This window comes from Xiphias gladius, chromosome 7, assembly GCF_016859285.1.
Source record: "Xiphias gladius isolate SHS-SW01 ecotype Sanya breed wild chromosome 7, ASM1685928v1, whole genome shotgun sequence".
NCBI lineage: Eukaryota > Metazoa > Chordata > Actinopteri > Istiophoriformes > Xiphiidae > Xiphias > Xiphias gladius.
The window spans coordinates 8,280,028-8,303,852 of NC_053406.1; the positions used below are offsets into that span (position 1 = coordinate 8,280,028).

Consider the following 23,825-nt stretch of genomic DNA (forward strand, 5'->3'; position numbering starts at 1 on the left):
CAAACGCAATTCAAATGGAGCTTAAAGCAGGCCATTTTAATGAAACATTACACAAAACATAAATAGTAAATATAGTTCTGGATTATTTAAGGAATGAGTCTACTAACAAATGACTAATCAGTTGTTGCCTTGATAGCTTCATTGTTTAGATTCCTTGCATAACACTGAAGAAACTTCCTAGTTGACTTGATATTGGATAAATATACCTCAACCACATGATTTTGGAATATTTCAGTAGTGTAAGATGTAAAAAAGGAAACGTATGGTCCAAGAAATCCCATTACTGACCATTACAGGCTCTCTACAAGTTTACACCTGTACTGTTGCTGCATGTGAACCACGAGTGCATATGAAGTCCAAAGACTACATGCAGAGGAAAAATAGGATTTGGAGAGGATCACCGTACGATTGAGGGAGGGACTAAGAGTGTGCATAATATTCCTTCCTCTGTGGGACTCGCTGCGAGCAGGTACAGCATCTCTGCAGTCCACCGCTCAGCTGTCACGCTCAGCTGCCCAACGCTTCCACTTTACAGGAAACTTCTCACACCGCGGTCGGTGAGTGCAAAGTTTTGGTTTTTTTTTTGTACCAAAATCAACTATGAATCAATGATCGATTGAGTGGTTGCGTGCGTTTATCGGTGATCGATGCTCCTTTGGTGCACGGGGGGGAAGTGTTGGCTTTAAAGTTTCTGTTTTTCCCGTCAGGAATTCTCACAATGCGCGCAGCGTCCTTTTTAAACTGAGATGCGCTGCTTTCGACCTGTTTGATCTCTGCTTATTTTTGCGACCTTACAGCAGCGTTCAAAACGTCCGAAGAAGAAAAACTTACATGCACATCTTTAACTCTTTTTAAAATGAACTTTAAGTCAAAATTTCGCAATTTCCTTTCACTTTGTAGGCTAGAAACTGTCTTCAGATAAAGTACTCAAAATATATAATGTATAAATGGGATCTATTTATATCGCAAACTGCAAAATTATGGCTATATGAATGCTTTCCTATTTTTATTTAGCACTGATTTATTGTTTTTTACCCTCACCAAATCAATGACGTTTAAGTATGAGCCTAAAGGTAGTGCATGAATTTGAATGACAGAAACTGATTTGCACATTATTCACTTTGTGTATGGATACTTTTTTTCTGAATCTTTTTGAGCTGATGAACATCTGCAAGCATTGAGCACTGGCGCATCTTCCCTCAGTTTCTCAGCAGCTGCCACCAACTAGATATTTCAAATTGCTTAACATATGAATACGAGGAAGATGGGACCTGCCACTGCCCATATACACCCTTCCTTCTCAAATGTTATCCTTCAGCTCAGTCTCCAGTCTCTTTTGTTGATGCTGCTTCAAGTAAACAATGTTAAGTGATAAGCAAAGTGTGTAGGAGGGGAGGAAGGAGAGGAAGAGGAAGGAAAAGAGGAGGAGGAGGAGGAGGAGGATGGGGAAGAATTGAGGCAGATCAGAGGAGGAGGCAGTTTTGCATGAGGAGAAGGGAGAGAGATGGTTAGGGAGAAGTGACGCAAATGTTAGGTTGCCAAGCTTCTGGGTAGATGGATTTGTTTCAGTTGAAATATTTTTTTTCGCATAAAAAATCTCTAGTGTGTACTTTAAAAGAACTAAAAAAAATAAAAAAAAATAAAAAATCCTGTAAGCCCTAAAACTTAAATCAGACCAAAGTTGGCTGGGACAACATGATATTTTAGTTGTTTTTAAAAAGCCCCAAACCACAGTTTTCACCCTTCTAAACTGTGCAGCTAATGCTGCAGGTTATTGAAACTCAGCTCAAATTTCTCGCTCTCCCCCCTCGTTCTCTTTTTGACCCCCTTCCCGCTCCCTCTATCTCTTGCTCCTCTCTCACTCACCTACATATACACACAAAAACGCTTACGCCTACAGACGCGCACGCACACACGCACATAGTATATACCACACACTTGCACACAAAGTGTAAACAGCGTGTGATAGATAGATCGCTCCAACCTGCCTCATCTGTTTGTGTGTTGATCCCTTCAGCAGGCCCTGCTTCTCTTGTCCACAGCATCCGTGATGAGTTACTACATGGATCCAGTTTCTTCCTACCCGGCCCTTCACCCCTGTGACCGCCTGGGCGCAATGGTAAGACCTCCCTCGTAAATTACCTTCGTGTTAAGGGCTGCCTCAGCTACCTACCACACAGCTGGGCAGGAGTGTGAGGGAATGAGTGTTTTTGCGGTGTGTATAGCCGCTCAGGCACATGGCAGTGCAGGAATGTGCGCAGGAGCATATGAGTGGTGTGCTTGTAAGTCTGTTAACAACTCTGGATTCCATCACCTCACAGAAACACACTCTATCTGAACATTTTTCCTGTTGACTTGTAGTTTCTCTATCTGTACATAGTGTTCCTTGTGATTTCGTCAGAAGTTAGGAAACAGAGCTGTTGAACAAGATGATTTTCTACAAGGCTGTGAAATCACCCTTATGAAGCCCTTACGGTTGCACAACCAGCCACCGCCAAAATGCACTTCTCTTTAGCAAGTAAAATTGTAAATATTGAGACCTGTAGGCCTCCAACCTTGCCACTAACCAATCAAATTTGAGTCAGACCATAACTACTGAATAACACTTCTCTCAGCTAAGCCACCTGCACAGTGCTTTGCCGCAGCCTGTTTGCAAGAACACCAAGGCTGTAAATGCTTTCCAAATGAGAGAGTTGAATACAGAGTCAGAGACAGTGGTAGCTGGGAACATTGGGATTCCTGTCAGGGGAGCTTTTGAAGGGTGAAGGCCAAGGAGCGGCAAAATAAATGCCTCCATTTGTATGCAGAGCGCTGGCACATTAGGATAAGAGACTGAGGTTATATGCAAATGGCAACCCCACCCTGGCCTGATAGAAAACATAGAAGGATACAGCTCCCTGGGTCCTAATTGGCTCAGGTGGTGGGGCTTGCCTTTGAAATTGAGACTACTGTATACCAGAACAGACTTGGTCAAAAGGTGAACCCGGGTCACCTCGATAGCGCTATTCTCTTGAATTTACATGGATTATCAGCAAAAAAGCAGAGGGCCTTATGTGTTTTATTTTGTATATTTACGGTTCCGTCAGTGTGTTCAATTGCGTTACGAAGACTGTATGCAAAGAACAGAGGAGAAAAAAACAGGGCTTCCTAGCTGCCTGTAGCACTTATACCAGAAGCCCCCTCACTGCAAAGGTGATCTCCATTTCTAAGAAACATAAAGAAAAAAATAATTGAACAGTGTGAGACTTCCCGACTGTAGTACAAGTAACATATGGAACAGCAGAGCACTCTTTCTTACCCGGCTTCGGTTTGGAATATCACGGAATCAACCCTCTGAATCATTGCCATTTCTCGTCATCACTGACAGGTAAAAGGTCATGGATGTAATTTTTGCATCTATAAAATGCAACGCATTGAATCATGGGATTGACAGAAGAAACTGGTGTACATGTCATGAGCACTACATTTGTGTGTGAATTTTTGGGGGTTTTTTTGTAGTGAATTTGGACACTCAGCTGAAAAATGGCAGAAGGTACATACAGTGCACCACAGAGTAAATAGAAGTGATTTCAGACAAAGCACGTTTTGTTAAGGCAGATATTTAATTTATCTGTTAAGCCTACCACGGAGGCCAACATGCACAACATCAGGGCCGTGCAACTGCAGCGTATTATCGTTGTTAATCTTTTACACCTTTTCTGTTAACCCTCAGGTGCATTTAATCACACCTGTCTGCTACGGGTAGACACTGCAGTTCTTTCCTAGAATCACTAGGGGGCAGATAGACTAACTACCCGAGATGATGAATGAATGAATGAACAAATGAATGTGTGTATAGCCATGAGATTTGCCATTAAGGATGAATTAAAATGGTTCCTTATAACACAATTTCAAAAACATTCCCTTTCTATATATACTTACAGTTATTCTGTGGGTTAAATGGCAGTTGACGAAAATTTTAATGAGCATGAATCTACTTGACACTCAAATCTTAATACAGGCTATACATGTTTTTGACAGGAGGCACGGCATCAGATACACTGACCTATTTATAGTATATTGTATATTGTATATAAACGCTAGAAATGCCATGGCACATTCCCTACAAGAAGCAGTCAGATCTTTGAATTTGCACAAGAGGGGATTGGAATATCAATGTGCCAGTTCAGTCAGACCTCACAGGAGTGAGAATTTATGCTCAAGATCTCAGTGCCTGCTGGCCTTTTTCTATTCAAATGTTGGCTTATTACTGTAATGTATCAAGGGCCCAGTGCTTTCTCTACGTTTTACCATGGTTTTATTATTGTTTGAAATGGGCTATTAACTTGTCCTGTCACAAATAAATGGCCTGTAATACATTCATAGCTGTGGTATGTTTAAGATGCTGCTGGTGTCTGCATTTTGCTTTTTTCTCTGTAGCACTACAAAAAAAAAGCCAATTTATATCGCTAATATTAAGGTGTTCTTTTGAGGACTCGAGATACCTACGAAAGTGGACAGTAGCCTACGGAAGGTTTGTATGGTAAAGTATTTATACCATTAACTCAAACTGAAAAAGGCCTACAAGGCTCCTTTAAGGTTGTCGTTAGCCATCCCTATTCACTTTCTGAAGTATAAACGGAACTCTGCATTTAAAGTTACCCTACATTTGAACTGATCAAAGAATATTATGGTGTCGATGTTATCTCCACTGTTATCTATGTCAGTCTATCTGTCTAATCCATAAATCCTCCATGTGGCTCCTTCCATGCCTATCTAACCTTTTCCCCCTTGCTGACTGGCCTGATAGGAGATGGCAGCGTCCCACGCAAAGCTCCGAAGAGCCTCATAAACTGGCCTCCCTGATCCTCTGGTCGTGTTGGCCATCCATAAAGCTGGCCGGGTACTGATAAATGCTGCTGTGCTTAAACAGAGGCAGCTTATCAGATTGGTAATCACTCTGTCTGCCAGTCTGTCAGTTATGCATATGACATATAACATATGACAGTCTAACGTCCTTCTTTGTGGTGGCTACATTGGCAAGATTAACTGTGGCATTGCTGTTTGTCTCCTTTGACTTGTTACAAGGACAAAATGAGAAATTGTAGCTCAATGAATGACAAAGTCTGGGAAACTTTTGTGAAATGAGCATAAACTCCAAAAGCAGATTATCTGTTTTAACGTGAATGTGGAGAATACATTACTCCAACACCAGCTGAGGAAACACTTTTCTCAGCATTCAAAAATGTATAATAGAAAAAGTTTTATAGCCTGTATTTACATGGCAAGTTAAAAAGAGTACATTATGTCTAGTTAGGCACATTCTCGTGAGAAAAATGTCAATCCCCTATTCACATCACTTTCAAACTGAAACATCCAACAATATCTATTGAGGATTTTGTTTGTTGTCATATTAAGGTTTTGATATGCTATAAATGGCCAAGTAGTTTACTTCTGCCCTACTATCTCTTGTATCCACATAGAATTTTATATCTCCTCTGGCTCCCCTGTCAAGTGCTGACTTCAGACTTCCTCCTTGGTGCAACCTCTTACGTGAACGGTTCTGTGATAAGCAGGATAAAACAACACAGCAAAGATAAACTGAATGAGTCAAATTTAGCTGCGAGGGTTATCTGTGAGGGAAAACAATGAAAAACTCCTTTTCAAAATCCAAGGTTGCACTGTCGGCCAAAGCCACTGGATAGTTTGATCAGCTGTTTTCAGCTCAAGCTTTCACTACTTCCTGAGGGACAGATATAAATGTTTTTCATTTGTTAACAAATAGAACTCTGGCTAAACTTATTTGTTATATTGAAAACATACACTGATTTAGTGTGAGAGCAGTAAAACACTGGCAAGTTGCACTGCCCCTCCAGTGGTTCAAGTATGATTTTGTGCTTGGAATCCAAGCTATTGAAATCATTGATTTTATAGCTTGAACTCCACCCAAAACTCAGAAAATTAATTTTTATTTAGGCAAGTGATTTTCTTAATGTTTATAAAATAACAAATCTCCATCCATGGTTGAATTATTGTTTTTTTAAAACTGTTAAAATACAGTTACCCACCTGAATGTGAAGTTTTATTTGTTTCACATCTAAAACACATCATAAATCCAAGCATACAGAATGAATCAGCTGTTTAACATATACAGCGCGTATCTATTCCATGCCGCTTAGTTTATTTTGTCTAAACCATACTGTGTTGTTTGTCTCCAGAGGCAGAGCGGAGGAGTGGCAGTGGGCCCTCAGACCCAGCTCCCAGGTGTGGTTCATCCTCAGCAGCAGTACTACCCATCGCAGCCCCTTTACCCCCAGGATATACCCCTGCAGGAGGTACCCAACGGACACGACATGTGTCCTACAGGTAGGAAATAGACACAGAAAGTTTGACCTCAAATATGGTATGAGGTACTAGAAGAAGAGGCAAAATGCAAATTCAGTAACAGTCAGTATTACCAAGTACTATACATTTGTAATTTTTGATCAAGACCATAACTTAACAAAATACTGAAATGTAATGTTATTCCTGATGAATTTAACCTTTAATTAATAAGTAATTTTTCATTGTTCCAATTAGCTTCTTCTGTAAAAGTCACCTTCTCTTTTTGGTCATACTGTGTATACATATAATGATCAAAAAATAGTAAATAGTTAATTGTGGATTAACAACTTAGAGAAAACAAAAAAGACTTAGGAATGCTAAACGGGCAGTCAGTCACTCCGTGATCTTGATAAACACATTTAAACTCCCATATCTAGTTTTTTTGAACAGACGCACACATGCACACACACAAACGCAGTCTTGACTTGGCCTCTTGTTCTACGTCTGCTGCACACGGGATGTTGGCGATGCTGACCTCAAGGGCAATGCCTTTACCAGATACCCCCTCTCGTTCCATTTCACAATATCTCCACTCTGCTTCTGGGGACAACCAAATGCCCTGCATTTTTCTACTTCCAACCCTGTTTTTCTCTTTTTTCTTTCATCTTTTTCAAATGAGTTTTATTTTAAACTGGAACATTCCTTCCAGTGCATTTGCCTGTGCTTGACTCTGGCCTCTTCTCGTCCTCAAACGTGATTGATGGTGGTGGACTGGGACACACGCCACTGTAGTAGGGTAGGGGTGCTGAGGGGCACAAGCTTTCTTCCGTCACCTCCCTAAGCTGGATTCAGGGGGCGAGACCGGGGGCCAAAGGGCGGCCATCTTTTTCCCAAGCCTCTGGTTTGGTCTCTGGAGAGGTGGAGAGGTCTGAGTGTGCATACGTGTGTGTGTGTATGAGAGGGAGTCGGGATCTGATGGGATTTGCTGATGTTTGTTGCCAGAGACACACTCCTTCAGAGCCCTCACTTCATTGCTCCCAACGCTAAACTGTTGACATAAACATTGCTGAGTGGAAAAAAATGACCGAGCGTTGACCTTTTTTTTCCTTTCTCCTAAATCCTACACTACACAGACCACAGGTCTAAGAGCATTTGAGCCACCTGGAGATGTTGTTAGAGTCATTTAGCTGGTTTTGGTGATTTCATATATATGAGGTTTTTCTGCTACCTGTATATGGTGTTATGAGTCTTTGCTAACCTCAAAAGCAGCTCAGTAACCTCCGACACAGTCTCCACACCCTGGAGCCGTTGCTTTGACTCATTTCACTCGAACTGAAAACGTCTCCCCTTGAATAATTTCTGCATTCTATTTCATCTGCATTCAGTTTGTATGTAATTAAAGATGGAGATACAAACACTCATTTTTAACCACTGAGGTTTAGCCAGTTTTTAATTATGATTATGTTTTTCCTCATTAACAGTAAACTAATGTTTTATTTAACCAACCTCAAAACATCTGACACAATTGACTGAAGATTTTCTGGGATATAATAGTATACAATGACTTTATTAGTAGGTTTACAGCATTTATTAAGCACCTCTCTACATTTATTCTCTCTGAGTTGTTCAGTAAAACTATGTGTAATCAGCAACAGTATACCCATGAAAACAAATACTGTATGTTTAAATGCAAATTCCTCTTACTCTATTCCTTCAATTTACAGTGAAGCTAGACTGAACTGATCGAAATTCTACAAAGATAAATCAGGCATTTCTAAATTATTTTCTGGCACAACAGTTACAAGGTGATAACTAAACAAAAGTAAATCAGGAATTTTTCAAGCACTGCAGTTAAGTCCTAAGTTGACAACATTCCTACCTCACAAACTAAATCCATTGATTTGGATATATGGGATGATTGAAGTATTTTATTAAACTTTTAAAGTGGTTACATTACCCAAGTTTTCCTCTCAATTTTTTTCTTTGAGAATGGATTGGTAGTTTTTACAGTGAAATGTGCTAGTGTGAGAAAGACGGAGTACAGAGCAGATGTAAGGCGGGGATGTTGGATGTTAAAGGACCATTGCATGTTTGGCCCAGAGCCCAATGTCACACACACTGCTTCCTGACAACAGCCATGCCATGGTGATGTTTATACTAAGCCTGCTCTACTCTTCACTATCCAACACTCACACCACAGTGCCTGTTGTAAAGTCTCATTGTGGAAATTCACAATGTGTGTGTGTGGGAAAAATGGAGCGAGCGAGTGTTTCTGTGCAATCTCATTGAAATCCAGGCACAGATATCACACAAATACATACACACTCCACCAACATCCTGCAGTGATGCACACTCCGCATATTCATTCATTAAATTCACACCCTGCACTCTGGTGTGTATTGTATTACAGCATCCTCCCATTCAGTAAAGCAGGCGCACACACACACACACACACACACATTGACACACACACACACACACACACACACACACACACACACACACACACACACACACACACACACACACACATCCACTCCCAGGCACTGTACATTTAAACATGCACTCCCATTTAGTACACACAGACACAGCTGTGATCTGGCACTCAGGGACCATTGGCCTGTGTTTTATTTGATGTGATTTGACAGCTGGACAGTTGGAAGAGGAGGGGAACGGGGAGGAAAGCAAAGGAGAGTGGGCGGAATACAGTTTGAGAAGAGAAGACGGATAAGGAGAGGGATAAGTCACAGGACTGGGACTGGCGTTGATGGGAGGAGAGGAGACGAGGGGAGGGGAGGAGGATCTGAGATTTGGAGTCTTGAAGGGGGGGGGGGAGCTTCGCCTCTGATGAGGGGCACGTCCTCACGGGCGCAGGCCCATTTTTTATTTCTAAAAGTAAACAGGCAGCCTGCGGGGGTCTGGAGGGTTATGGGAAAGGAGGAAACAGTGATGCTAATCAGGCCGCCGCACACTTCCCCCTCCAACAATAAAACAAAACAAGAGTGGAAACGCGGAAAAGCAACAGACAACTGTGGAGGAATGGGCTACACTGCTGCCATGGCCCTAGATTTGAACTGCATGGTGTGATAATAGTTCTAAAACAAGAGGTGTTAGGCAATAAACAGAGGAAAGAGGTAATGTGTTACAAATACACTGTATATTTGTAGATTTTGAAGTATTTTTAGAAATTTTAAAGAAATTTGGAACTATTTGAGTGAGGTTACACATTAGACTTCTCAGAGGTGCTTGCATTAAACATTGAAATCAGCTTACAGTCCCTCCGGACTTTCTGTCCCATAATTCAAAGTACTGCTATGCTGAACTAAAAGAAATCCATCTCAAAGAATAATTTCTGGTTAATATAATTTTCTTTTGATGATTCATTTATTTGAGTATTTTTCCAAATAAATACTCTTGACCTTAAGAAATCTGTCAATATTTTCCCCTCACCAACAGCTACTGACTATTACCCTTACTTACTGTTAGCATTTGGAAAGATTTGTAAAGATCCCTTTTACAGAGTTCTACAAGTTTTATTTCTAGTAAGTGCGAGTTTAGTAAGTTGCTCCAGAGTGATGACTAATTACAAATCCCTTCAGTTGGAGAACACGCAGTTCTGAAACACATGCAATCATTGACAGGTGATGATGCAACAGATGCCAGCTCATCAGGAAAGGTGGTGCTTTAACAAACCCTAAGAGAGACCTCCCATTGTTTTAATGTTTATATATTGTGAGCTTGGCAATATCCACAGACTGTTAACTACAATGAGTGTACACCGGTAACGGTAAGGGTGAATACCTCTTACTGTGACCAGTAATATTCGTTCAAAGTCCATCCTATAGTAGTTAAAGTTAAAGTCTTCCCCAAAGTCACTCAATATAAAGAGCATTTATATAACATTTAACCATATAGAGCAACCAGCAACTGTATTTTCACAGCTGGATCATTGTCTTTTCAGAGTATACCATTCCTTTGAGTGCTGCTACTTACAATAATGTACAACTTTCATTTACTCAATGAAAAATAAATATAAAACCACAGACTGATACATTTTCCCTTCAGCTGTGAAGACTAGCAGAGCTTTATCTGAGAGCTCGGCGGTAACAGAGAGGAGGGAGGGCAAGACAAGGAGAGGGAGGTCTAGGAGGCAAAGAGGCTCGGACGGGGGGTGGGGATAATTGAATTATCTGCACAATGGAGTGATGGGGGGCACGTGGTGCCGCTAATGGAGGAAGAGATGTCCTTTTTAGCGAAGCTAATTGTTCAGAAAAGAGCTGAGCCTTTGTTCAGGGAGGCCCTGCTACTTAGTACCGAGACACACACACACACACACACACACACACACACACACACACACACACAGACACATGCACTTGCTGACACTCACACATACTCTCAGAAGACACTTTGGAATGTGAGGCACAAGTACATGTGTATGAGCACACACACCCACACACACACACACACACACACACACACACACACACACACACACACACACACACACACACACACACACACACACACACACAGAGAGGGATACACCACTCATATCCCAGCTAAACCTCCCATCTCAGCAGGAGTGCACGCAGCCTGTGGCACCTTCAGACAGCATTCACCACAGATAGAGCAGAGAGTGAGCTACTAGACAGAGGCCACAAGGACCCCACTGTTTTACTGTTTCACTGTCTTCTCTCTCTCTCTCTCTTTCTCTCTGTGTGTGCCTGTGTGTGTGTGTGTGTGTGTGTGTGTGTGGTGTGCATGTCTGTCACCCATCTGTGTGGGTGACAGAGTGCCTGTAAGCGAGCGACTGATTGATTGCGTGCTAAATGCTGTCTATTCACGCAATATACCAAACCTGTCAGGCCATGTCCATTGTCTGAGATGTTTTACGCTTTGATCATTTCAGTTTTTATGTTTGTAAATGTGGAAAAAAAAAATAGTGTTGAAATCTAAATACATAAAGCAACCAAAACTCTGGTGACTTGCTGCGAGGGCACCAACATCAAAGACAAATATATTTTGACTGCTGTATGGATTTCTCTAAATCGAATAACCTTTCAGTTAACTCTGTGAAAAGTAGCAGGTGCAACGGTTACATCTAAGGATTATAGACAGCCAGACAACACAGATGTGCCGGAGAGAGACAGACAGCAGGCAGGAGAGAGCAGCGAGGAGAGAGAGAGAGAACTGCTTTAGCTAGGGGTGCAAGACTGCTACGCAAATGAGTGAAGCCAGCTAACTGTCAAAACCATGGCAACAGCATTTGCCAGGTGAACAAAAAGGAGACACTGAAACCAAAACTTGTTTGATCTGGGACATGTGTCCTCAAGTGTACTGGTTCACGCACTGGCTGGTTGTTTTATGAGAGTAAAACAATTAACAATTCCTCTGTCTCAAAAGGAAGTGACACAATTTGTTTCAACAATAGTTCTTTTTTGGGTTTGTATTGTGCAAAACGTTGACACAAGCAGTTGATGGAAGCAGTTGAGATCTCTCTGAAGATAAAGTGAATGTTTAGTATTTGATTTTTATGGAAACCATTTCTCCCATGTTAGTGTGCTGTTCATAAAAATGTGTTTGTCTTCAGGGTCAGTGTACAACAGGCTGTCTAAGAGCAACTGCAATGGTCACTGCTCTGAGAAACAAATCAATGACATACTGTACTGTACTGCGATACAGAAATGTACTCAGATGTTTCCCAGCAACGGGAATTTAAAGCAACAATGCTTTTTGCAATCACTTTGTTACATGACTTTTTTTCCCCCACAATTACAGCGTAATAGTTCAGTTTTGATCATATTTTAAATTTTAACATGCATATACAAATTCTGACAATTGACTTGGGGAAATACAATCAAAATGCATTTATATAGTACTGAAAAATCTGATGCAGAGAAGTGAAGATGGAAGGAAGAAAACCCAAGCTGAAATGGTTTACAGTGATGCCAGCCCAGATATTAGTCAGCAACACCATTAAACCCCTAATGGCTGCCCTTAGGCACAAAAGGACCCGGGCTGTCCTTTTAAGAACAGATACGAGGGAGTTCATTAACAGAAAACAAAGAGGTCCAGTCAGAAGGAATGAGAGACTGACTGACTGAGATGAAGTGAGAGGTACTGTTCCCCCTTTCATTCTCTCTCCTCCATCACCCCCACTACTTTGCCCCTGGTGAGGCAGCTCCTCTCACCGCAGAACCCACCAGCACTCTTCCCAGACAAGGCTCCTATCAGGGCAATGAAACCTGATCCAGGGCTGCTAATGGAACCAGTGAAGTACCACCGGTTTAAAAATCCATGTGTGATCAATATCCCTGGCTCCCCAGCCTCCATCCAGATCATCCCATTTAGAAATACATGAGTACAGTACATGCAGAAGTATCATATTGATGTGCCTCATAGGTTGCGCCATATGACTCACTCTAACAAGGTTGTTTATGATGAGGTTGGATGTATGGAAAATAAGGGCTGATGCCTTAAAGAAAACCATTTACATTGTTTTGTTACTAAACAAAAGAAGGAACGCATTTGTGTTAACCTGAGTACATGTGGCTTCTTCTCACTGGAGTTCGATTTTCTCACTTTTGTTTAAAAGGCAGAAGGTTCCAGCGGAACTTGTTTGAGAATGACTATTATAATCTGTTCTTACTCTTTCTGTTGCCATGGGAGGTGTTCCCTAATGGCAATGGTTTGCTCACAGTGGATCCATACTGTGGCTAAAAATCCCAGTCTTTCTCTTGTCTTTGTCATTTTCCAGTGGCAGAACAAATTTTTGATTCAATTTCCAGTAAGGCATGGTCATTGTTCCTGATTATTGTCGATAAGAAAGCACAAAAATCAAGAAAAAAAAAAAAGAAAAAAAAAAAGAAAAGCAATGGAAATTGAAAATTAGAACAGGCAGGCAAACTAGATTTCCGATGATTGTCTTGGCGAGACCCAGTTTGATTGATTTTAATATCTGTACAACTAAAGTATCTTTAAACCTTGCATCTTTAGTACACCTTATTGTTATATGAAAAGGATTTTAAAATACATCGAAACTATTTGTACCTAGCTAATTCAAGATATAAGACCATCTCAAAAGACAGGTTATTACTTACTCTCAGGAAATATCACAGTAACTACTGTTCGTATAATGTTCCTATAGGGGCTCACAGTGTGTCGGATATGGCAGCCATATTGTACTCCATGCTGTTTATTTCCCCTACAGTATGCCTGAATCATTCCAGCATAATTCCTTTAGGTACCTACACTGTGTAATTTGTGATATAATGATATTTCTAAACTTGATTGTATTTTTGGACATGAAAGATGGTATGATGTAGTTCGTGAATGAAGTGCTTGCTGTCATTTTTGGATAGTAGCCTATCTCCCCCGTAATGTGGTTAAGCATTACTACATTACTACTCTTCTCTCGGGCTACTCAGCAGCTCTCACGTCTCCAGAGTGTTCTTCATCCCTGTAAAAGGCGGGTAATTTCCGGGAACATGCAGACTCGTGATGACGCGAAGGGGTCTTGGTATAAGTAGGTTCTCACAGAGACACGCAGGAGGTGGCAGTAGTGTGTGTGTGTGTGTGTGTGTGTGTTTGTAGAAGGCTGGGGGATTGTAATTGAATTGTGAATCAACTGGCAAGTCAGCCCCGTAACACCGCCCCCTTCAGCTGTCGTCGCGCTCCGGCTCCTCGCAATGCAACGCCCATAGGCAGAGATAGAGAGGAAGAAGTGAGTGAGTGTGTGAGTGAGTGAGTGAGTAAGAAAGAACGAGGAAAAGAGGGAGTGTGTGAGTGTGTGTACATGTACCGGAGAGCGAGAGAGGGAAAGAGAGTTAGGAGTTAAAGAAACTGAATCTGTTTTTAGTGTGAGGGAAAAGGCGGAAAAAAAACCCCAAGAAAAAACAAAAAACAAAACAAGAACATCGGCCAGTGGCATTGACTGGGTCGCCGAAGGAAGAGAAGATTTTTCCCTTATAGTGTGTTTTTGGAGCTGTTAGAATAAAAGAGGGACGCGGCGTTATTAAGTCACACTGATCTGATGGTCATGACGGCAGCTGTCGATATGAAACCGACGTTAACAATCATAAAGGCTGAGAAAATGGACGGTGAGTAATCCAACTCTTCTCTAAGAGCTTGACAGTTTACACGAGGCTAACATCACTCCTTAATGTTGTCCTTGTAACAGAACCGGCGGGTCGCAGATTACGCTGACGGTAACCACAGTCTTAGGCCTAATTCTCGGTAGATTCATGCGTTGAGAGGGACACAACGTCCTGATATTTCGGTGTGAAAACGGTGTTCGGTTGCTCAATATTGGACAACACGCAACACTTGAGGAAAAATACACGCCGGAGGCTCTACAGTCATGCAGTTGGCTCTCCTGCGTGTTTGTGTGTGTGCGCGTGTGTGTTTCTCCTTATTATTGAATGAATCAGGCTCAGACTGGTCTGCTTCTATAGTTCAGAATATGATGCTGTATGTGAAACAGAGTGCCAAATGTGAAAAGAAGCCATGATACTCCAGCTTTTACATTTTTTTTATTCATCGCAAAAGTAGACTCAGTGATGTCATGTAGGCAAAATAAAATCTCATACCCCACAACAACAAAAAATGTTTAGTTCATATAAAAATGATTGTGACAGTTCCTGTGTTTTTAATATGCTTTCATGTGGCTGACATACTGTCAAACACTGCATGTTTTAAACAAATCAGGCTTTAATTAAAGCGAATTACTTTTTCAGATTTGCTCTTACAGTAAGTTAAGTTTTGTCACATTTTGTTTTGGATGGGTGTTCCTCAAATTGACTACTGATATATGCTCTGTAGGTTTGTTGTACAAATGATGCCCCTCTCTCTTTCATCCTGCTTTGATCGCGCTGGGGATCTATCGCCATCTCCTCTCTAACCCCACTTTAGCACCCATCTCTGACCCATATATTCGGTGCCATACTGAGAGAGTCAGGGCATTCTGCCCAGCCGGCATGGGAGACAAGCAGTGGTGCCTAATTACCCCCCTCCCCACCAAATCCACTGTCTCCTCTGCCTCCCTCCCTCCTTTCTCCCCCCCCCCCCCTCCTCTTCAGTGGTTGAAACTGACTTTCCAGAGGGAAGGAGAGACGGGCTGAGGTGATGAATCTGCAGTGCTGAGGCTTGCCTCTCTGACCCTGCTGCCTGGAAGACTTGGCCAGCTCCAGGGGTAGTCCAGGGCACAGACAGGGAAGCCCGCAACTGTGAGCTTTGTTTGTGTTGGGTTTTAAAACTTTGCGTGGTTTCATTTCTCGTTTTAAATCGGACAGATGTTACACATGGTTGCATGTTTGGATCATTTGCATTTAGCAGCTTTTTACATTTACTAATCCCCTGTGCTTTTTGCAGCTCAGGTGGCACGGAGTCTGTTAGTAAAGCAGCACACTGCATTGATGCATCATGGAAATTTGATACTAATTGCTAGTGTTGACCCACTAAGGGGCTGTGACTCACCAAATTAACCACCTTCTCCTCACTGTCAGTACCTGCAGAACATAGATTCTCACATATGCATCTCACAAGTCTTATAAAAAGGTGCTGACAGCTGCAGTTAAGTTGCCAAAGCATACTGCTATCTTGCAAAACCATTTTGCAATGCTTGCTCCCGCTTATGCTCACTTGGGTGCACCCGGGTCAAGTTGAGGCTGCCTAGGAGCTGTTCGCAACTTCACACAAACACATCTTTTCTCCTCCTTGACCACCTCTTGCACACAAGCAACACTTTTATGTTAATACCTTGGTATTACCATGCTTAGAAGATTAATGAACTACCCATGTCCAATGCTGTGCTTGATCCTAATAACATATAAAATTGTTGTCCTTCTGCATTGCATGCACGTAAAGCAATATGACAGGCTATTTGCTTACACCTTACTGAAAGACAGAAGCACCTAATACAAAGCCAGAACACATTATTATCATCTTTACAAGCAAGCACAGAGCTATGGAATTGTGGGAACTACAGATACTGTCTTTTTTTCTTTCTCCAAACACCTGCAAGCACGTACTGTAAATACATATATACCCCACTAACAGGCATAAGTGGTTTCCAGCCCACCGTACTATATTGTTTGTTTTCCTTCGCGACGGAAGTGCAGCCAGTGTCAGCTTACCCAAAGCCGGTCCTCTCTCTCTCTCTCTCCAGCAGAGGTAATTCCCTTTAAAGTGCTCACACACTGCCAGGGTCATAGGTGCACCCAAACAAGGCTTCTAATGTTCCACCAAGCTTTTATTCCTCTAATTGGAATTGTAGCAGTCAATTCCTGACACAGCACACTTACTCCAGTGTAACCCCAATCGTGGTAGCTAAGTACTGAAAGCATCATGCAGCCATAACAAAACTGTCAGCTCTACTTAGACAAGTTTTAAATATAGGGGAAAGTATTACTTAACAGCAAGGTGTTGGATTGTGAAATTACAGGCATGAAAGCACAAGATTGTCATCCTTCTATAACTTTTGTGTTGCTGAAGTTTTTATTGAGCGTTACAGTATATTCAAGTAAAATTTTTCTCTGGTTAAGGATAGATTTAATACTCAAGAGATCTGTCAATCATTTACAATACAAGTCTGTTTCAGATTGAGTGAGTTGTCCCTCTTTTATTTTCCTTCTGTGTTCGTCAGGGCAGGGTTCAGTGACTGACAGGAATGTTTGTGAGCATGCCCTGCTGAGTGGCATGCATGGAGGCATAGAAGGAGCTTGAGGGGGAGACTCACTTTTTTTTTTTTTTTTTTTTTATCTGATCAAAATGCTGCTGTTTGTTATACCTGGCATGCCTGATGCTTCTACAGAGAGCCCTTATAAGGCATCTCGCTCCACGCCCGCCATATACTGTATGCACATAGGCACACACAGGCCATACCATATGAATGATTCTTAGAAAGGCTTCACTGGCTGTCTGTTCCAAGGTGCCTCCCATGTTGGTGCAGTATGGAGAGGCGTAGGTTGTGCCAGAGCAGAGGGAGTTACATAAGCTTCAGGTTTTTGTTTCGCTGTGTTTGTGTCAGCACTTCTTCAGTAGTGCAGTGTAATATATGCCAATGTTTGAGTGTGCGTGGCTGGCTGGCAGCTGCGCAAACACTGTTTGGGTGATCCAGGCTTCTCTTGATGTGGTCTGTCAATGAATCGGGCCAAACGGAGCAAACAGGTCAGTTTTTCATCTGATGTGCTCTGTGTCAAACTGAGGGCAATATGTTTTTCCAGATCAAAACTTGATAAGTCAGTCCTGTGTTCAGTGCATCACACATATTTTATGTCGTTAGGTAGTGTTTGACCAGGCCATGTCTGTGCCTAGAGAGCAACAGATACCAGCGTGCTCAATGGACCTCCCTGTGTTGTTCAGACTTGTTAACAGGCTGCATGGATACCAGTGAATTGGATGTCTGTGAGTTTTCACAATGACCTTGTCTTTCTTTCCCGCTCTGCTCAGTGATGCCACTATGTCACATCAAATGGGTTATCCCCCCATTCAGCCAGCATTTCAGTCATTACTCCTTCAGTCATCTGCTGTGTTGCCCATATAAACGTTAAACCATTATACTGCGTGGGTCCTTTCTCGACGCCTCCCTGGTGAATACACGCCTTAATCTTTGCTTATAAAGCTTAGTCATAGAATGAGGCGTGTTAGCACTAGATACAGCAGTCTGCTAAATAGCAAGCATATGGTGTGTGTATGTTTTTTGGGGGGGTATTTGAGGGATGGAGAGAGACAGATCTTCCAAGGTGTGGTCAATGTGATGGTACTAAATATTCCTTGCTATGCTAAAGAAAAAAAAAAAAAAATTTGAGATCAAAATTATTGGAGAGCCTCTCCCAGCAATCAGTCTTCAACAACTTTTCGTTTTACTCACATTCCACACAAAGCCAACAACCAAAACAAAGGAAAATATGTTCTTTGGCTGGGGAAATAAAGCAACAAGCCTTTTTTGTAACAGACAACTCTTTTCAATCATTCACCCACCCACTCACACAGTTCCTCCTCCAGTGTTCCTCCCCCTCCTTTCCCTTTCTTCCTCTGTTTCCATGTCTTTCTGCTGGCCACATGAGTTTCTCTCACGGCACCTTGATGTGGTGTAGAGTGAGTTCCTGGGGAGTGCACTTTGTCCCATCCCCAGTCATTCCTAGCTTGTAATCCCTGAGTCATGATACTAGACGCCTGCTGCACCACACGACACTGGCTGTCCGACTGTGCGTCTGCTTGGCTTGCTTACTGGTTTTGGCTACCACATGCCTCTCCCCCTCCTACATTACCAGTCTGACTGGGAACTCTAACTGGCCTGACTCTGCCCCAAAATGGCTCCATAGCCGCCCACGCATCTCAACATCGTCCTGAGTGCTTTATAACCTTTGTTTTTTTTTGTCCTCTTGCTCTGTTGCTGTTTCTGTTTTATAGTTCTACAATTAGGAGCTGTGTTTCCTATAATGGAATGGAAACTGGGCTAGTTTAGCTTGCTTTGAGAATCAGTCCGCTGTCCTGAAAGGCAGTAGGTTTCTTTCAGCTGTCCACAATGAGGCCGTGTCACTCATTTTGTTCAGTTTACGTTCCAGATTTTCTCCCCTTGTTTTGTCTTTTGTCTGCGTTTGCTGCACACCACCTGTTTTTGGAGTCCGTATGCATTGCATGCTGCTTTTGTAATCAGGTGAACAAATGGGGCAAAACCACAGACTTCATGTGTATCAGACCTACAGCATCAGAGTTGTATTGATTGTTTGGCCTGCCAAAGCACAATATGATAAAGAAGGGTGTGTTTGTCTGGGTCGCGGGCTTTGTTGTGTAGGTGTGACTCTGTGGCGCTCATGACAAGTCGGGCCTCAGTGACGTGGTGAAATGGAATCACATGTTTTCTGGCAGTGGAGGTTGAAGAATAGGACTCAGGGTAAGTTTTTAGACCACTGTTGAAGTTGTAGTTATGAAAGTAAAAGCAGGTAGATTCCTTAGCTCTGTCTGTCTAGTCTGACCTCCCTAGTATCTGCATGTTCTACATATTAAAATGAGCTACCTTTATTGACTACATCGGCTGTAGGCCCACATGACCAGGACATGATGAGAACTTGACTTTGACAGTATTTTCTTACAAAAGTGCCATTGTTTTTGTAAACATTATCTTCTGGCCTCACATAAATGCTCAGCAGAGATGGTCTGCTTGCTGCTTAAAACGTGTTTGTTTTATCCATAGTCACAAGGTTAGCTGAGTCATTGAGCAGGAATTTTACAAGATATGGTCATTGCTTTCATCATGACCAGTCACATTGTCAAACGAAGCAGCACGATATCCTCTGAAGTCCAGTCATTCTTTGATGGAATGAGTCACAGCCTGTCTGTGCTTGCGTATGTATGTGTCCAAGCAAGAGAGAGAGGGGTGAGCATGAGTTTACACAACTGCAGTGATATGCACACGTTTTGGAAACAACTTCCATGTATTTTCATTGCAAAACACTGAGTTGTAACTTTCCGGTTATCAAACTGTGGTTTTCATCTTTTAATCAGCATAGTCAGCCAAACCTGAGGTGTTTCACATTGTCATGAACAACAACATGTTTTAAAAAAGATAAAGGAACAGATATGCGGCCAGATGTTTGATGTTTAATGCTCTTATTAGCGACAGAGCCTAAACTGAGCTTAAAATAGAAGGGTAATTCATCATCCTGAGCTGAAACCATTTTGCCACTTAGACCACAAGTCATTTTTGGTCACATTAGAGGAAAACAAAAAAAGCTGTGAGAAGCACATTAGCGATTGTAAAACAGAGTTGGAATGTGAGGCACGCAACATGAAAACACTGTGGTCTGGGGGGAATTTATTTATCAAGTATCCATCTGTCGCCCATAACTTGCCTTCAAACAAGCAACAAGCTCTTATATGTATGATGTATAATTAGACCCAGCCATAACAAGACTTACATATGTACATATTGCACAAAAGGACGGTCGAGGGGCAAACAGGTCCATCGACATGTGTGAATGTGTGGCTGTATACTATCCCGCATAATTCACACTTATATTGGGGACCTGGTTGTGGAATGTATCAGTTTGGACTAAAAATGAGGCAGGCACCATGTTTTGTGGAAAAAATGCAACACAGAGAGTAAACTGTTTGTCAGATATGTCGTGTGTTTGGTTTAACGCCTAAACAGTTCCCCCAGAGCATCCCCTGTCTGTTTACAACAGGGATGGAGCCTGGGAGGGCAGCTAGCCTGGACACAGCTAGGCTAGCACCACCTGCACTCACACAAGTACAGTGCTCGCCTGTCAGTTCACTTTTCTCCCCACTATGCCTAACACTGATGGATTAAAAAATAGGCAATCAAATCTTTTTCGACTAAGTAGTGCTTTCATTTTAAATATTTAACATATATGGAGGTCATTAAAAGCCATCAGGTTGAATGACGTTCGTCAGATACCTACTGTTTGTGTAGTGCTGTAGTGCATACTGGGTTTTAGCTTTTCCCAATATTAGTTGCAGCCTTCTCAAAGTAATGGAGAACTTCAAGATTGTGCAATGGGCTGTTGTGAGAAGTACATTACTGTTGCTCAATCTTCAATACTTGAGGCATACCTAAAACTCAGGCTGTTTCACACTGTTAAAGATCACAGAGTAACAAAACTTGTAGGCAGTTAAATAAGCAACAAGGAGCCAAATCCCGCCTTGTCTCTGTTTTCTCTGTTCTTCTAGAAAGAAAAGAATTTCCATCAAGCTTTTAGCAAAAATATGTTTAGTGTCTGTCGGCGATGGTGCGGATCATTTCAAACTCAGAGGTAATGTCATATAAAGTGCTGAGACTTTGGCATAAACAGTAGAGTTAATGCACTTCCACAGCATAAGGTAATATGATTTCAGAGATGGAGGGAGTGGAAGAAAAAAAAGACAGCAAGGCAGCTATGGGGGATTAGTCTCACTTATTGTCTGCTTCAGTAGCCAGTGTGTCTGTGGCGGTGATCACCCTGGACAACTCTAGTTTCATGGCCAAAGACAGATGTCAGCAGTTGTGGCCTTGTCCCGCACAGCTGCTTTACACCACCTCAGGTCAGTGCTTCAAGAGGGCAGCCAGAAGCCAGTGGTGAAGACCTAGGAATAAAACTAGTGTTTCAGCACTGCTGTCAGAGGTGATGGGATGGTCTTGGTTAGTGCATTGGATCTCTTTAGCTTTACACTGTCCTAACTGGAGCAGGCTTGGGTCTAGGTCTGGCCTGGTTTCTTCACATTAGCCTTAGCCAGGCCTACCTATCTATTCCTGGTCCTTGGCATTGAGATGGAAATCTAAATAGCGGAGCATCTGGCTGAACAAGCAGCCTTCTCAAAACCAGACTGCCACCCCGTCCTCCTCCTCTCGCTCCACTGCAGCCCTCAGCCACCACTTTCTCACCCTGTGGCGTTGAATGGGCCCCCTTCATGTTGGTTGTGTTTTCAGACCAGGGGTCCAGATACAGATCTCCATCAAAGGCTTTCTCAGATACCACTGTCACCTCTGGTCTGCTTTGGGCAGACTGGTCTGCCTTAAAGAGCTGATTATAAGCCCTTGGCAAGTAGCCAACCCTTTCCTGCACCTTGTCGTGACCCTGCTGATATGTACCTGTGTGCATGCAGGGGTATTCTGGAAGGGTTTTGATGCCTCTTGTGGTGGATCTGAAATGTTTAACCCTCACCTGAACCCACAACTCACCTCACTTCCCACAGGAAGCAGCAACTTAGCCACAGGAAATGGACACATTCACATATTTAAAAAAAGCCCACAATACACTGGTACAGAGGGGCATAGAGAGGGAGACATGAACTGCCACATGCTTTGATGCTGATATAAATAAATGACTGTTTGACCCTAAAGTATTTCACTTTTGAAAAACCCAACTTTGAAACTTTGAATAGCTTAGATGTCGTCCTCTTTTTTTCAGCTCATTCTCTATTACCAACACACACCCACTCATGAGATAAACTCTGTAGGGCTATTTATAGCTCAATCACATGATAGAAAGCATATTGTCCCTTATTTGTAGGGGCTGGTTGCCTGCTCTGCCTGGATCATTGCATCATTCTGAGTAGAGGCAGTAGTCCAGGCTTTATGAATGAACCAAGTCTCCGCCAGAGGCTGGGAGATGGCACCGATCCCACTGTGATGTCACTCCAAAGACAAGGAGAAGAGAGGGAACTTTATGAGACCTCCCATTCATTCGTCTGTCTCTTTCTCTCTGTCTCTGTGCCCACCCCGGGTTCTCTTGTCCTGTGATGGGCTCATATTACAGTCTAGTGACTCACCCCACTGCCCCCACCAACCCCCCACCCCCTCCTACATTGTTACCCCTCAACCAGCCAGGATGCTATTGCTATCTTCCTGCTATCTTTCTCAGGCCCTGTGCTGCCCTGCCCAGCCCTGCCTGTTCCAGCCCCATAGACTTTGGGCCCAGTCGCAAAAATCCCAATTTCATGCCCACACTCTGGCGCACAGGCGAAGAAGACTGCTAATTTAGTTCATGTATGTGTGTGTATGTGTGTTTATGTGTGTGTCAGTCTAAGGTGCCAAATAGAACCTCCTTCTAAAGTTGGGCTGGGGCAAAGGCAAGGCAGTATAGCTGCACAGTCTGTCAGTGAGAATCCCTTGGAGAAATATCCCCGTCGCACTCAGCAGACTGTCCATTAATCATATCATGGCAAGAGGGGAGTGGCTAATCAATACCTTTTACTGTACATTTACATCCAGATTAAACATCAGTCTCACTTCATCAGTGATTCTTAGAATAGATAGACTTAGTATTTCCTCTACATCATTAGAAAAAATTGGTTTCATTTCAGATTTTTCACTTCAGACGCTGTTTTGACTTTGACTCCTGTTAGTGAAATGTGAATGCCATAATGTTGCCTGTGATTTATACCCACTCCCACATTTCATGAGCTAAGTGGATGGGACTCATTTTGTGGACAGTCCCACACTGTCTAATGTGGAAAGTGATGACTTGTGGATGCTCTAACTCTCAGTACGTACTGACCATTCTGTATCTAATGGGACTCGCAGGCATTGAAATCCTATCAGGACTTCATCATTTACTAGAGATCGTCTAGATTCAAGCCCTCCTCTCTCACTAATGGATGCACACTGTACATTAGCTCTGCCGCAGATAACTTTCATATGGATCATTCACCATGGAGACTGCTCTATTATCATTGCACTTTTAAGTCTTGTGTTTGCCTTTCAGCATTGCAGTGAGCTCTGCTTCACATTTTAAGATTTCATTTTGAATCACAAAGATACAACAAAGCAATGTAAATGCATATACTTTAAAAAAAGTTGAATGTTTTGTTGAAAGTGCAGTTGCAATGTCACCTAACAGTCTAAACTTAGAAGACATTGGTTGTGCTTTGAATTGCCATAAAACAGTAAACAAAAATCCCACTTCAAAATCCTTTTTAAACTGGGGAACAAGTAATTCAAAATAAAAACAAAAGAAAGCACACAAATAGCAGTTCACATTTTAATTTGCTCTATAATCGTGGTTCACATATTTCTCTCT

At 42.3% G+C, this 23,825-nt stretch overlaps 1 protein-coding gene across 4 annotated transcripts in view; it reads left to right on the top strand.

Annotated features, from left to right (window-relative positions):
• The first annotated feature begins 468 nt into the window (after positions 1-468).
• ets1 (v-ets avian erythroblastosis virus E26 oncogene homolog 1) overlaps positions 469-23,825 on the top strand; it is a 38,373-nt gene continuing 15,016 nt past the window's right edge. For 2 of the 4 annotated variants that reach the window (XM_040130907.1, XM_040130909.1), the window contains exons 1-3: positions 475-557; positions 2,018-2,119; positions 6,198-6,345. In XM_040130907.1, the coding sequence (XP_039986841.1) occupies positions 2,051-2,119; positions 6,198-6,345 (217 nt within the window). In that variant the 5' untranslated portion in view covers positions 475-557; positions 2,018-2,050. Of the gene's footprint in view, positions 558-2,017; positions 2,120-6,197; positions 6,346-13,921; positions 14,406-23,825 lie in introns of those variants that run through there. The other 2 variants (XM_040130908.1, XM_040130911.1) reach the window with 2 other exon arrangements.